A 12,716-nucleotide genomic window follows, 5' to 3' on the forward strand; every position below is an offset into this window, starting at 1 on the left:
AAAGCAAAGCCGTCCGTCCGGGAGGCAACGTTCATCTCGTCTGGTCTCGCTCGGCCGGCACAGCATCGTCAGCCAGCCCCGCCCCGGGCCTCCGCCCCGGGCCTCCGCCCCGGGCCTCCGCCCCGGGCCTCCGCCCCGGGCCTCCGCCCCGGGCCTCCGCCCCGGGCCTCCGCCCCGGGCCTCCGCCCCGGGCCTCCGCCCGCCCAAAACAAGCCAAAAGAAGTGACAGGTAATAAAAAAGAAACCCAACATCCAATGTTTTATTTTGTATCCTATAGACCAAATGACAGACAGCACTTGTTCCTATTATGGGATGCATTTCCATGCTAATGACAAGATGAGAAAGAACATCTAGGCAACAGTACACAGCATGCAGAAGTACGGCCAAAAGTACACTTGGTGACGTCACGGTGATGTCGTTTTGAGCTTAGTCGGACCAGACCCGCGGCTTTTCGGCTCATCCATACTCGCTGACAATTATTCACGGGAGCGCTTTTGTCCAACTGACCGCTTTCTTGAGGCAAACTCGTGTCCACTCGAAGGTCGCAAGGTGGATTTAGTTGGAGACCGAGCGCAAGTGAATGTGCAACAATACGGAAGCCCAAGTGTGTGGCCGGCCGACCCGAGTGTGCCGTCGCCCCACAGCCGCAAACGAGGAGGGGCCTTCAGAAACATGCTGATTGGCATTGCTCCAAGTTGACAATGTTCCAAAGAAAGACTGCTTGAAAGAAGGTTTGGGCTCCCTTTGCACTTTTGCTGCTTGCTCATCAACACCATTTGGATCAAGTCTACAAACGCTTCCGCCATCGACAATCTGACGGATGGAGAGAACGGAGCTGCCGACAACCTTCTCGTTCTCGCCGTCCGACAGATAAAAACGACAATTTGCTCGATTTGTCACATTGCAAACAATTTCCCGGTTCAAAGTATGGCGCGGCTCGGTGAGATGGCTTGGAAAAACAAACAGAAGCAGAGCGAAAGACCACAAAAGCTACAAGAGATGAACGCAAAGCACAAAAGCCAGCGAGCGGCCGCTTTTGCAGCTCAAAAGAAAAACGGCGTGACGAGCTAAAGTCGTCAGCCGAGTGCGAGCCGGCGGCAGCGAGACTTTCTTCAGCGGGAACGCACAACATCCGATGGACAAGGCACTCAAGAAGAGTGTAAGGAAAGACTGGAGAAGACACGTGAGCTGACAGCGTGGGACGGGAGTTTGGGCTGCTCGGACGGACCACCACAGCCGTAGGTAGGAGGACGCACGCACGCACGCACGCACGCACGCCTTTAGGATTGCATCTCGGCTCGCAGCATCCACGGGAACCAACAGCAGAAGAGCAACCTGAAGCGGACGAGGACGTTGAAAGGAGCGACCCGTGCCTCGGCTTTGCGCTCCCACGCGCTTACCTGGATATGGAGCTCTCGGAGGTCAGATCTTTAGGCGAGCGAACGGCGCTGAAGTTGCGCTTGGGCTGAGACACTGCGGCAAAAGGCCCAAAATGTCAGCGGCGCTCACGCCAGACCAGTCGGTTCACGAGTCGGGATACTCACTGGTGACTTGGTGGACCTTCTTCACCGTGGACATCTCCTCATTCTGTGAGTTTTCTTTAGGTCCTCCCATCCTGAAGAACAACAAAGTCAGCGCACCTGACTTGACAGCAGGCGGGTGTTGCCAGCTCACCTCTGGACCCGGGAGGGCGGCGCAAACACGCCGTACTTGGGCAGGCAGCTGAAGTAGCGCACCCCGAATACGGAGCCGTCGTGTTTGCCCGTGGGCTGGTCCAGCTCCACACCGAACCACAGACCTGCCGAGTGAAAATGGAGTGAACTGTGCAAATTGAGCAAATCCCCCCCCCCCCCCAAAGTCCCCTCTTCTGACCTGGCGCAAAGTCGGTTTTCCCGAAGAAGCGCACGATGCCGTTCTTCTGGCCGGCCACCAGGACCCGATCTCCCACCTGGGCGTCCAGTCCTTCCGCTCGGGGACCGACGGCCGACGCCTTCTTCTTGCGGGCTGCCGAGGCACAGCGCAAAAGCACACCTGGGTTTATCGGTCCCGCTCGACTCCAGAGCGGATTTATTGCTCTCGCCTTTCTCCTTCTTGTCTTTGTCTTTCTTGGTCTTCCCAGCGAGGCGCGAAGCCAGGTCCCGGCGGGGGGTCCGAGGGGTGGAGGTGACGGAGGAGATGTTCTTTTCCGCAGGCTTGGAGATCTTTGACGCCGGCGCAAAGATCCCTGTACAAGGGAGAGGAAAAAAAAGGCCAGTCAAGCCACAGTCAGTCACCGGCGGCGCCGGCGGCGGGCGAAAGCTCTGACCGAGCTTGGGCGGGCAGATGAAGTAGCGAACTCCGCCAACGCTGCCGTCGTTCTTTCCCTCCGGCTCGTCCAGTTCCACGCCGACCCACTGCCCGCTGGCGAACTCTGTGGTACCGCAGAACCTGAGCGTCCCCGCCTGAAAGCGCAAGCCGTGATGAGGACGCCCGCTGGCCGGTCTCGCGACGCTAACCCTCTGGCTGGCGGCGTCTGACCTTCATGTCATCCAGCACCACCCGCTGGCCCAGCTTCATGCCCAGCGAGGACAGCATCAGGTTTCCGGGAATGTTGTCGTAGTTTGGCAGCGTGGCTCTGGGAAGGTGGCAGCTCAGCGGGACAGCGTCCAGAAGCACTCGCTTCAGCTCTTTGGCCACCGCGGCCGCCTCGGCCTTGTCCAGACTCATGTCCATGGGGTCGGGCACCACTTCGGCGGGGACCTGCCCCTCCTCATTCTGCGCACAACAAGACAACTCCTTTTTCCTTGCCGCCTTTGGCCTCGTCTGGACTTTTGCATCAAGAGCAGAAGATCAGGTTCTGACCCGGACGGCCGGATTGGCACCGTGCTCCAGAAGACACTTGACCGCACCCAGGCACAGGTTGGAGGCGGCGATGTGCAGAGCCGTCCCGTAGTGGAAGTCGCTGCACGTGGAGTTGAGAACTGGCGCACAAAGGACTTTGCTAGCCCGCTGACCCGCAGGCGTCGCACGGGTCGCACGGGTCGCACGAGGAGTCGCGCGGGTCGCACGAGGAGTCGCAAGAGGAGTCGCAAGAGGAGTCGCAGCGCTTCTACCTCTGGGATTGGCGGCCTTGAGCAGGACTCGGACCAGTTCCGGAACGTCAAAGTAGGCGGCGTAGTGCAGCGCGTTCATGTTGGTCCAGCGACTCCTCAAACTCACGTCGGCGCCCAGAGAAATCAGCTGGTCGCTCAGGCGCAGCGCCGCCGCCGGGTCGCCTGCGCGCACGCACGCAACCAAAACGGCCAAGTAGCAAGCGCCCGAGCTCAAGGCCTGGCCCGAGCGGCCTGCTTTCACCCACCTACGCCGTGCGCGCCCGCCTTGCAGCTGTAGTGGAGAAGCGTCATGTCGGTCAAACCGTCGCGGTCGTTCACGTGGCAACCCCGCTTCAAAATCTGACAAAGGCACACCGACGGACGAGCACGCTTGTAAAAGAGCCCAGAGTGGGGCCACTTTGCCGGCGGACTCTCACCTCGTTGCCGATGACGTCGATCTTGTGCTGCACCTGGGGAACCCACTGGCGCACGATGGCAAAGAGCTCCGGGATGCTGGTCCGGGGGTCCGTGAGGATCTCCAGGCAGGCCGGGTCGTTGGGGTCAAAGAAGGTGAAGGCTGGACGGCCCAGAAAGGCAAAGTGGAGGTTAGCGCCACGCTTCGTTCGGCCTTAGCTTAAGGCAACGGAACCGACGCAGGTGCTGAGCTGGGCCTACCGTAGTCTTTGGGGAGGGGCGCCTGCGCCGAGGGGTGCACCACGGCCCGACGTCGGGTCTCGCGGACCGGACTCTGGAGCGCGGACACAGACTGGAGCTGGCTCTCGTCGGGCTCTCCGGCCGGCGACTCGTGGAGCGCCGCCGGCCGCCGTCCTTGTCCTCCCTCCTCCCGCTCCTCGTCGTCCCGGCGCTGCTCGGCCCGCTCGTCTTCATCTTCTGCTCTCTCCCCGTCTTCATTTTCTGCTCTCTCCTCGTCTTCCTCCTCCTCCTCCTCCTCTTCCTCCTCCTCTGTCAGCTCCTCCTCCTCCCTTTGGACCCTGTCGTCCTCCTGCTCGTCACGGTCGTGCCGCTCCTTCTCCTGCATCTCCAGGTTCTCCTCTTTGGTCATGGCTGCGAGCCACACAAAAGTCAGCACCGCTCATCATCTTATGCGTCAGCCATCATTGTCCACTGCCATTATTTACGGCGCCTTGCTTTGGCTTCCAAAAAGTCTGACTAAAAGCAAGTCAAAGCGGCACTTGGCGACTTCGAGACGGCCAGCGTTTTAGCACCCTCTAGTGATCAAAGGTTTCCGATGCAGCTAAGCACACATTTCAAACGACAGTTTTTCATTTTCAATTGGAATGTTCACGGTCACTGAGTATTTTTTTAATCCGATCGGCCCCAAAATTGGCAGATTGGCGGCAAAAGCTGAAGAATCATGGACCGCCTACGACAGTGTTGGAAAGCTTTGTTACAGCTCCTCGTTGGAAGTCAGCAGTGCACTTAGCAAATGGAGTCAGCCCACGGTGCAATCTACATCTAACACTAAACTTCAGCAGGGAGTGTCTTTAAACATCTTAAAGGCATTTTTGAGAAAACCATTTTTCACCAATTTGCTGCTTATTGTGAAAAGAGTTGAAATGATTTCACTGCTAGCGTTCAGTTCCTGGCAAGTTTGCATAGGCAAGTCAAAGCAAGAAATAAATAGAAATAGCAAACGTCTAAAAATGTAAATGGACGAACGTATCTCGAAACACTCGTCAGGTCACGTGTAGCCCAAGCCTCAAGCAACCCATCTTGCATTTAGCATCCTAAATGGATACCAAAGCAGGTGGATCACGTGCAGATTATTATTATTTTATTATTAGACATTCATATGCGCGTCCTGTGTGTAATGTCGGTAGCTATCTGTGGTCCACAAGCAAGGAGGCCGTGGCTTCCCCCCCCCCCCCCCCACACACACACACACACACACCCCGTCCCCCCAGCCAGCCTCCATTTTGCATCCACACAAAACGTCGCAGCAAATAACACAAAAGCGCATCGCTCGCACAAATCCGAGTGCAAACTTGTCATCTTCATCAGTTTATGATTTCGATGGCGAACAAAACATTTGTAAACGAGACGCTTTGAAGGCCAACGTGCGCAGCTGGTAAACAATTGCGCACGCACGCACGGACGACGGACGATATGATCAGAACAAATGTTGTTTTTACAAGACGCGAAAGCAACGACATTTTTTGCCATTCATCAACACCTTTGCGTTCCCCTCCATCGTCGTGACCGCGCAAACGAACATGCCGAAGGCGCACACCAATCAGTGAATTTAAGGAAAAAAGAGATATGTATAAAAAAAAATCAAGTTGATTTTTTTTTTCTTTTTATCGATTTATCCCTTTATCTTACCTGAAGACAAGCCACTTGCTGCCAAAACGTGACGTACGATCCGCGGTCAGATAAACAACGATGATGATGATGATGATGCTGAGGAGGAGGATGGTTGTGAATGGCGATGATGCTGGAACTCTCGGTCCCTCTCTCTCTCTCTCTCTCTCTCTCTCTCTCTCTCTCTCTCTCTCTCTCTCTCTCTCTCTCTCTCTCTCTCTCTCGCTCTCTCGCTCTCTCGCACACTCGCTCTTAAATATATATTGAAAAGTAAGCATTTCAGTAGCTTTTCTCTTTCTTCAAATGAGCTGACAGAATGTAAAGAAACAAACTTGTGACGTGCACGTACAACGTCATAACCAGAAGAACAATTGGCTGGCTGGCTGGCTGTACATAAGTAGCGAGCAGTTGGGTTTGTTGGTGTCGCTTTAAGAAACCAATCATCTGCCTGAGAGGATCATTTCTGGTTTTATTTTGGATTCACAATTAGACCGTCAGGAAGGAATAAATAGTCCCGTAATAGAAATTGACATTTGATCATAATATCAATGTATTGCTGTACTATAGTAATAATAATATGAAGTGTGCGAAGTTAAGCAACACTGTAATCACTTTGGGGATTCGCCCTCAACCAACATGGCCGAATTGTGTCGTAAGAGAAGGGCAAACTCCTTCTTGCTTCTGATTGGCCAGTAAAGCAAGCAGTAAAGCCCCATTGAGCGCTTTGCCCTCGCTGAGAGGTGGTGACGCCCGTCACTCACAACCGCAGCCAATCGTGTGGATTTGACCTTTTCTTTTGCGACGGAAGTAAGGAGGCGAAGCGAAGGCAAGGGAAGGGAAGGGAAGGGAAGGGAAGGGGAGGGCAGGACGTTCGCGGCGCTAACTGCCATCCAAGATGTCGGCTACGTGTGTCTTCCCCATGTGTGTACGAGCGAGCCGGGGCCTCTTCAGTTTTCGGAGCGCCGCGGCGGACGTCGCTCGCACACTGTCCACGGACAAGCAGCCGGCCGGGCATGGCGGTACGACAGGTCTGGCCCAGGCGATTCTCCAGGAGCGGCTCCGACAGCAGAGTCAGGTGAGGGAGGCGCGTTGGATATGCCAACGTCGTTAGCTTATTTCACGCGTTTCAATGAACGAACCCTCGAGCGAGCGGGCTAGCGGGCTAGCGGGCTAGCAGGCTAGTAGGCTAGTGCTGTCACTTGACGCAAAGGGAAGGTTCATGGCTGTCCATGAATGACAGCGCGACGACAGACATTGCAACGTCGTGTGATGCGCGGAGGTCCTTGCGTGTGTTGTCTTAGCACCCGCATGAGTTCGGCGGCGTGAAGGTCAGTAGCAGAGGAGATGCGAGGCGAGGAGAGGCCAGCCAGCCAGCCAGCCAGCCAGCCCCCTTCCTCTCTTCGCCACTCCTTCAGGTATGCTACGCTAAGGTTCCAAAAACGTGGAGCAAATGAAAGCAGACCCTTGTTGATTTGCCTCTCCTTGACCCAGTAGATCCGGAATGTTGGGGTTCAAATGAAGATGGCTTTTTGTAGGAAATACTTAGTCGATGTCCAAAAAATCATTTACCAAGCCGCAGAGGGCAAACCTGTTCAAATGAAGATGGCTTTTTGTAGGAAATACTTACACGATGTCCAAAAAAATCATTTACCAAGCCGCAGAGGGCAAACTTCTTCACGCACGCACGCACGCACGCACGCACGTTTGACATTTTGTGTTGGACCGTCACCATCAAGCAAACCAAATCAATCGAACGGAGCTTTTGCTTCCAAAGAGATCCGCATCGCTTGTCTGGGCTTGTTGCCCATTCGGCGCACTTGACGTTCAACTAACTCAGAGAAAATCACTCTCGCTAACCCTCTTTTTTGGGGGCATTTATTCGAAAGAGTTGAAAAAGTCGCCATAAAACAGTTGAAAGTGAACAAAGTATCGATTCATCCAAATAACGATTGACCCCTTTGATAATTGATCAATTGTCGATTAATCGTCGTAGCTGTACTTTGTATCTTAAGCCGAGTTTCAATCGGAGGCACGTGGCGATTCAAGTCGGGTTGATTCCTTTTCCGGCGTGAATGATCAACATGAATGGATTTGTGGTGTCGCCACGCAGGGCCAGCCTCCTCCTCCCGCAGAGGGCGCCGAAGCCGCGGCCGGCGAGCGGGCGACCGGTGAAGAGAAGCAGAAGGAGAACACCGCCTATGCCAAGAAGATGGCGCTGAGGTTGGCGGCGCTGATGGGCCTGGGCGGCGCCGTCACCGTCGTCTACGTTTTTGGTGAGCACCTGCGCCTCCTCGACTTGTTTCTGCCGCCGACGCTAAAGCCGCGCTGTCGCTCACCGATGTCGAAAGCGCGAAAAGCGGGGTGGATAAGTCGCGAGGGAATCTGTTTTTGGGTGGCTCACAAAATGGGCGTCGCCTCGGCTGCAAAAATCCCAAGCCTCACTCGGTCTCACTCGCCAGGACACTAGCCAATTTGAATGGGATTCACTTCATGTATTTACGCCTTCCCTTTTCTTCCTCTCCAGGGTCCAATTCGGTGGACGAGCAAGGAAAACTGGTAGGTTTTGCGCACCACTTGGGAAGTGTCCCAAAAAATGAGCAAGTAAAAACAACGCCGACACGTGACGGCGACACCTTTTATTGGCCTGACTGGACTTTTATTGGCGCGTCTGTCGGACCGGGAGGCATCAAAGAACCCGACTATCCTGATTGCGCCACTGCTCTTCAAAGGGCACACTTGTCGCACCCCCCCCCCCCCCCCCCTGGAAGCTTCCTGCTCAGCTTTCAAGCTGCCGCCGCGGGGGCCAGGCGGGCCTTGGTCAAAACGCATCTTCTCTCTCTCATCTTCTCGTCTCGTCGAGATTCCCGAAGACAAAAAATATGACGATTTACTTGTTGGACTTTCTCGGAAAATCCCATTTCATTGCCGTCATGTGGCTTTTTCCCGCCAATTGTTTTCCCATCCTCGGCACACTTATAGCACGTGTCGCCGGAGCGTCACGCGTGCTTGAGCCAGCCAGCCAGCCAGCCAGCGTTGGGCGGCACACACTTATCTCACCTGCGTGTCGGTGCCATTTGCCGCTTCAAAGGTTGCGGCCGTAAACTTGAAGCGCTCCCTTTTTCAGCAATCCTTCTCAGGTTGGTGGGAGCGTGCCGTGCCGGTTTCACCCCGGCCGGCTTTGCGCCACCTTCTTCACGCTTTTAACCATCGAGTCAAAGTCGACACCTTCTCAGTCGACGTCCCCCGCGCAGCGTGAGCCCAAATTGGACTCGCTGGTGTGTTTGGGTCAGGCTCGCTCCGTCTAATGAAGTGAGGAGAGCTCATTCTCCCTAAGCCGACGTGCCAAAGACGGGGGCCGGCCGGGATGAGCGTCGCGGAGGTGCCGACGACGGCTAAAGGGCCTGGCTCGCGCCTCTGTTTTATTTTTTTTCTACTTTGCGTGCCGTTGTTGACAGAGCAACAACAAAGCTGAGAACCTGCCCCGGTTTGCATTCTCAAGGGGGACATGCTTCTGCGGCAATTTGCCAAAAAGGCCCACGTGCGCCTATGGCAGACAATTTGAAAAAGGGTTCTCTCCAGATTTTTTTTCTAACGCTCGTGCCCTTTCCCTGTCTCGCAGGTTCCCGACGAGTTTGACCCAGGTGAGTGTGAAAATCTTCCGCCAGTTGGGCTGACACAAAGTGAAAAAAAACCCACTGTTTGTGTGTGTCTGCGCATGTGTTTGCATCAGCGCGCTCAACTTGTTGTTCCCTCCAGAACATTCCTGCCGTGTGTTTTCACTTAGTCATGTGGGCAACATAAACATGATGCACGCGCACACATTTGCACTGCAAAGGAGGGCCAAGTTGGCGGCAGATGGCGCCCGAGCGCAGCGCCCCGATGGTGTGCTCGCCCCCTTTGCTTCCTTAGCTCTGCCTGGGAAGCCAGCCAGGCAGGCAGGCAGCCAGCCAGGCAGGCAGGCAGGCAGCCAGCTAGGCAGCCAGCTAGGCAGCCAGCCAGCCAGCCAGCCAGCCAGCCAGCCAGCCAGCCAGCCAGCCAGCCAGCCAGCCAGCCCCTTCTTCAGCCCGCATGCCAGTGCGCATGGGTGGGGCTTTGGCGCCCGTGGCCCTGCTCTCTCTCACCTCAGCCCCTCCCACTTGCATTCCTTCTGTTTATCATCCTTCATTCATCTTTTTCCCTCTGGCCAGCCCCTCCCTCCCTCCCTCCCTCCCTCCCTCCCTTGTTTCCGTCTTTGCTTTGTTTTTCTCTCCATCTGCTGCCTCTTTTCCTGTTCACTTGATTACACAATAACCGGTGACTTTTGGCTTTGTTTTTTTAAATCACAAGTCCTACATAAACGGAGCCTTTTTGAGAAATATCAAGGCACTAAGAAACCCACTCCAATCCGCGTGGCTCTCGTTTGGTTGAGGGCGTATCCCGTGCGGCGGGCGCCGCAAATGGTCACCTCTTGAGCAAGTGTGACAGGTTATTTGCAGTGATGTCCAATCCCAAATATTCCCCAAACTCTTTCAGAGCCTCTGGTGCTCCAGCAGCTCAAGAGAACCGTCAAGTACTTCCAGGACTACAGACAGGTGGGTGGGCCGCCGACCTCCGCGGCCGAGGTCCTCAGACTTTGATGGCGACAGTCCGTCCGTCTGCAGATGATCATCGAGCCCACCAGCCCCAAATTGCTGCCGGACCCGGTGAAGGAGCCGTACTACCAACCTCCGTACACGCTGGTCCTAGAGCTCACCGACGTGCTGCTACACCCGGAGTGGTCGGTACGTCCGCGCGCTCCGCTCACCTTAGCTCGCTTCCGTTCGCGTCCGTCCGGTTAGGCGGCGTTTTGGTTTCCTTCCATTTTTTTTGCCCGTTGGGGGGTCCAGTCCAATGCACCCTGCCTCACTCTGGTGGGTGGGCGTCCAATGGGTTATTTGTCATTGCGCCTCATTTGGGTGCACACGCGCCCTTTCCACCTTTGGAGCGGCGCGCTCACGGGGTGTGTGCTTCCAGTTGGCCACCGGCTGGCGCTTCAAAAAACGTCCGGGCATCGACTACCTGTTCCAGCAGCTGGCGCCGCTCTACGAGATCATCATCTTCACCGCAGAGACGGGCATGGTGAGAAGACATTGGCTGGCCGGCCGGCCGGCTGGCTGGCTGGCTGGCTCTCATTTCATTGATTTTGCCCATGTGCTCCAACCATGGCTTTGTCGTTTGCCCGCGCGCAGACGGCGTACCCTTTGATCGACGGCATCGACCCACAGGGCTTTGTCCTGTATCGCCTCTTTCGAGACGCCACGCGCTACATGGAAGGACATCACGTCAAGGTGCGTGCACGACCTTTTATATTTTGCGAGCGGCGCCCCCGCCGGGCCGTTTTCAATGCGATGGGCGCCCGCCGCCGTATCCTGCTATTGTTTGCCGCGCTGATGAACCGCGCTCTTCTTGGGTCGCTTCCGCTCAAAGCGCCACGCTCAGCGATTGTCGCGAGGTCAACGAGAGCCGCCGTAAATCGTCCTTCCCAATAAGGGTTGGCAGCGAACGTGGCGCGGAGCCGCTTGCTTTCTTTTGACCTTCCGAGGCTACCGGATGAGCCCGTCCAAGCCTCTCCACCCGCGCGTGATTGCACAGCCTGGGTTGAAAAGGCGCCGATGCCCACGTCTGCCAATGTTCAGGACGTGTCGTGCTTGAACCGCGACGGCAGCAAGGTGATTGTGGTGGACTGCAAGCGCCAAGCCTTCAGCCTGCAGCCCTTCAACGGGGTGGCGCTCAAGAAGTGGGACGGCAACTCGGACGACCGCACGCTCTACGACCTGGCCAACTTCCTCAAGAGTAAGAGCGCCCGTTAGCGGGAGTTAGCCGGCCGGCCCGCCAGCCAGCCGGCCACCTGACCGCTTTTGCTCTCCGTCCGGCAGCCATCGCGCTGAGCGGCGTGGACGACGTGCGCTCGGTGCTGGAGAACTACGCCGCCGAGGACGACCCCATCGACGCTTTCAAGCGCAGACAGGCGCAGCTGGCGCAGGTAGGCAAACGCTAGCGAGTTTGAGTGGCGGCGGAGAGGAAGAAGCCAGCCGAACCCTCTTCTCCTTCCCAACATTTTGACCGGCAATGCGTGTGCGTGTGCAGGAGGAGGAGCAGCGCGTCGGCGAATGGTCGCAGCAGAAGAAAGCGGGCGTGTCTCTGGGCTCCATCGCTTCGCGCTTTTGGCGTTCCAAGCAGCAGTGAGCGTGAGCGGACACTGGCGGCCTCCTATCAGACGCTTTTTGCGGCGCCACTGCAGCTTTTGCTGGCTGGCCGGCCGGCCCCGCCCCGCCCCTTCCAGGGAACCCAGCGTCTGATGGGATCGGCGGGGCTCCCAACTTGGCCCCTCCTTCATAGCTTACCCGAGCGAGCTCGGCCAAATCATCAAGAAAGACAAACTGTCCATCCACACAAAGATGGTGGCTGACACCGTGGCAGAGGAAGGCGCCCGCCCGCTCGCTCGCCGGAAGCTCACTATTTTTTGTTTCTTTTTTTATTATTATTTATGAACTTTTCTCTGTACACCGACTTGACGTGTCATCTTTGTGTGTCCGCTTAGATTGTGTCACCACTTATTTGTACATGGTGTATGACATCCATTTAAAAAGACAGTGAGTCACAAACTCCAAGGCCGTTTATTTTCTGTGGGAACTTTTGATGTTCTCATTTGGTCAAGTCTGGCCAGAAGGCTCATGTCAACATTTGCTGAATCTTCTTTTGTTCCATTTCATGGGTCCCTTTTGTTCTTAATTTGCGGTGGCACAAGGCGTTGCAGATTTGAAGCGGCCAGCGCTGACGGTTGCCGGCAGGCAGGCAGGCAGGCAGGCAGGCAGGCAGGCAGGCAGGCAGGCAGGCAGGCAGGCAGGCAGGCAGGCAGGCAGGCAGGCAGGTTGGTAGGATGGCGGAGCCCAACCCGGAATCCTGCCGAACCCAAGGCGTGCGTGCGTGCGTGCGTGCGTACGTGCATCCCGCTGGCTCTCTGGGCCGTAAAGTTTTGTCAGCCGCCATTCTCGCGCATGTGGTTTCTTTTACAGCCGTGTAAAGTTTGGTGCGAAGGATGCCGTTAAAGGCAAAAGAATGTCGAAACGCTTTGCTCTGGCCGCGTTCTGCTCGTAAGCGATGATGTCACGACTTGGCTTTCTGCTCATGCTCATGTCGGACAAGGAGCGTCACTCACGTTGGACTTGAGCGTGTCCTAAGGGAATGGACGCAAGTGTGCAGCTGCCAATCATCCTTTTTCAGTGGCAAACTCGTTGACTTGCAAACGTGCACGTTATGATCAAAGGAGACATTAAAAAAATACAGATAAACAATGCCTCCGT

The 12,716-nt window shown here is 56.0% G+C and overlaps 2 protein-coding genes across 4 annotated transcripts; one reads left to right on the top strand and one right to left on the bottom strand.

Annotated features, from left to right (window-relative positions):
* Positions 1-233: 233 nt before the first annotated feature.
* clip3 (CAP-GLY domain containing linker protein 3) lies at positions 234-5,697 on the bottom strand. Of its 2 annotated transcripts, XM_085916751.1 has the most exons (14): positions 5,416-5,697; positions 3,748-4,137; positions 3,510-3,649; positions 3,339-3,432; positions 3,094-3,255; positions 2,843-2,961; positions 2,519-2,755; positions 2,307-2,442; positions 2,082-2,225; positions 1,874-2,005; positions 1,676-1,799; positions 1,546-1,616; positions 1,402-1,474; positions 234-1,336 (listed from the first exon to the last, which is right to left on the bottom strand). In XM_085916751.1, exons 2-14 carry the CDS (start codon positions 4,133-4,135, stop codon positions 1,282-1,284), a joined length of 1,875 nt encoding a protein of 624 aa, XP_085772877.1. In that variant the 5' UTR covers positions 4,136-4,137; positions 5,416-5,697; the 3' UTR covers positions 234-1,281. The 2 variants fall into 2 exon arrangements, with proteins under 2 accessions (XP_085772877.1, XP_085772878.1); XM_085916752.1 differs by lacking the exon at positions 5,416-5,697 and having other exon boundaries at positions 3,748-4,926.
* Positions 5,698-5,751: 54 nt separating this feature from the next.
* Positions 5,752-12,716, top strand: timm50 (translocase of inner mitochondrial membrane 50 homolog (S. cerevisiae)). Of its 2 annotated transcripts, XR_015066727.1 has the most exons (12): positions 5,752-6,469; positions 7,505-7,667; positions 7,919-7,950; positions 9,014-9,035; positions 9,907-9,965; positions 10,035-10,154; positions 10,387-10,491; positions 10,602-10,700; positions 11,049-11,205; positions 11,289-11,395; positions 11,500-12,195; positions 12,256-12,716. XR_015066727.1 is itself a non-coding variant. In XM_085916754.1 (11 exons), exons 1-11 carry the CDS (start codon positions 6,290-6,292, stop codon positions 11,596-11,598), a joined length of 1,143 nt encoding a protein of 380 aa, XP_085772880.1. In that variant the 5' UTR covers positions 5,752-6,289; the 3' UTR covers positions 11,599-12,716. The 2 variants fall into 2 exon arrangements, 1 of the variants encoding a protein (XP_085772880.1); XM_085916754.1 differs by having other exon boundaries at positions 11,500-12,716.

Source organism: Syngnathus leptorhynchus, chromosome 7 (genome assembly GCF_054491065.1).
Source record: "Syngnathus leptorhynchus isolate UIUO chromosome 7, UIUO_Slep, whole genome shotgun sequence".
Classification (NCBI taxonomy): domain Eukaryota; kingdom Metazoa; phylum Chordata; class Actinopteri; order Syngnathiformes; family Syngnathidae; genus Syngnathus; species Syngnathus leptorhynchus.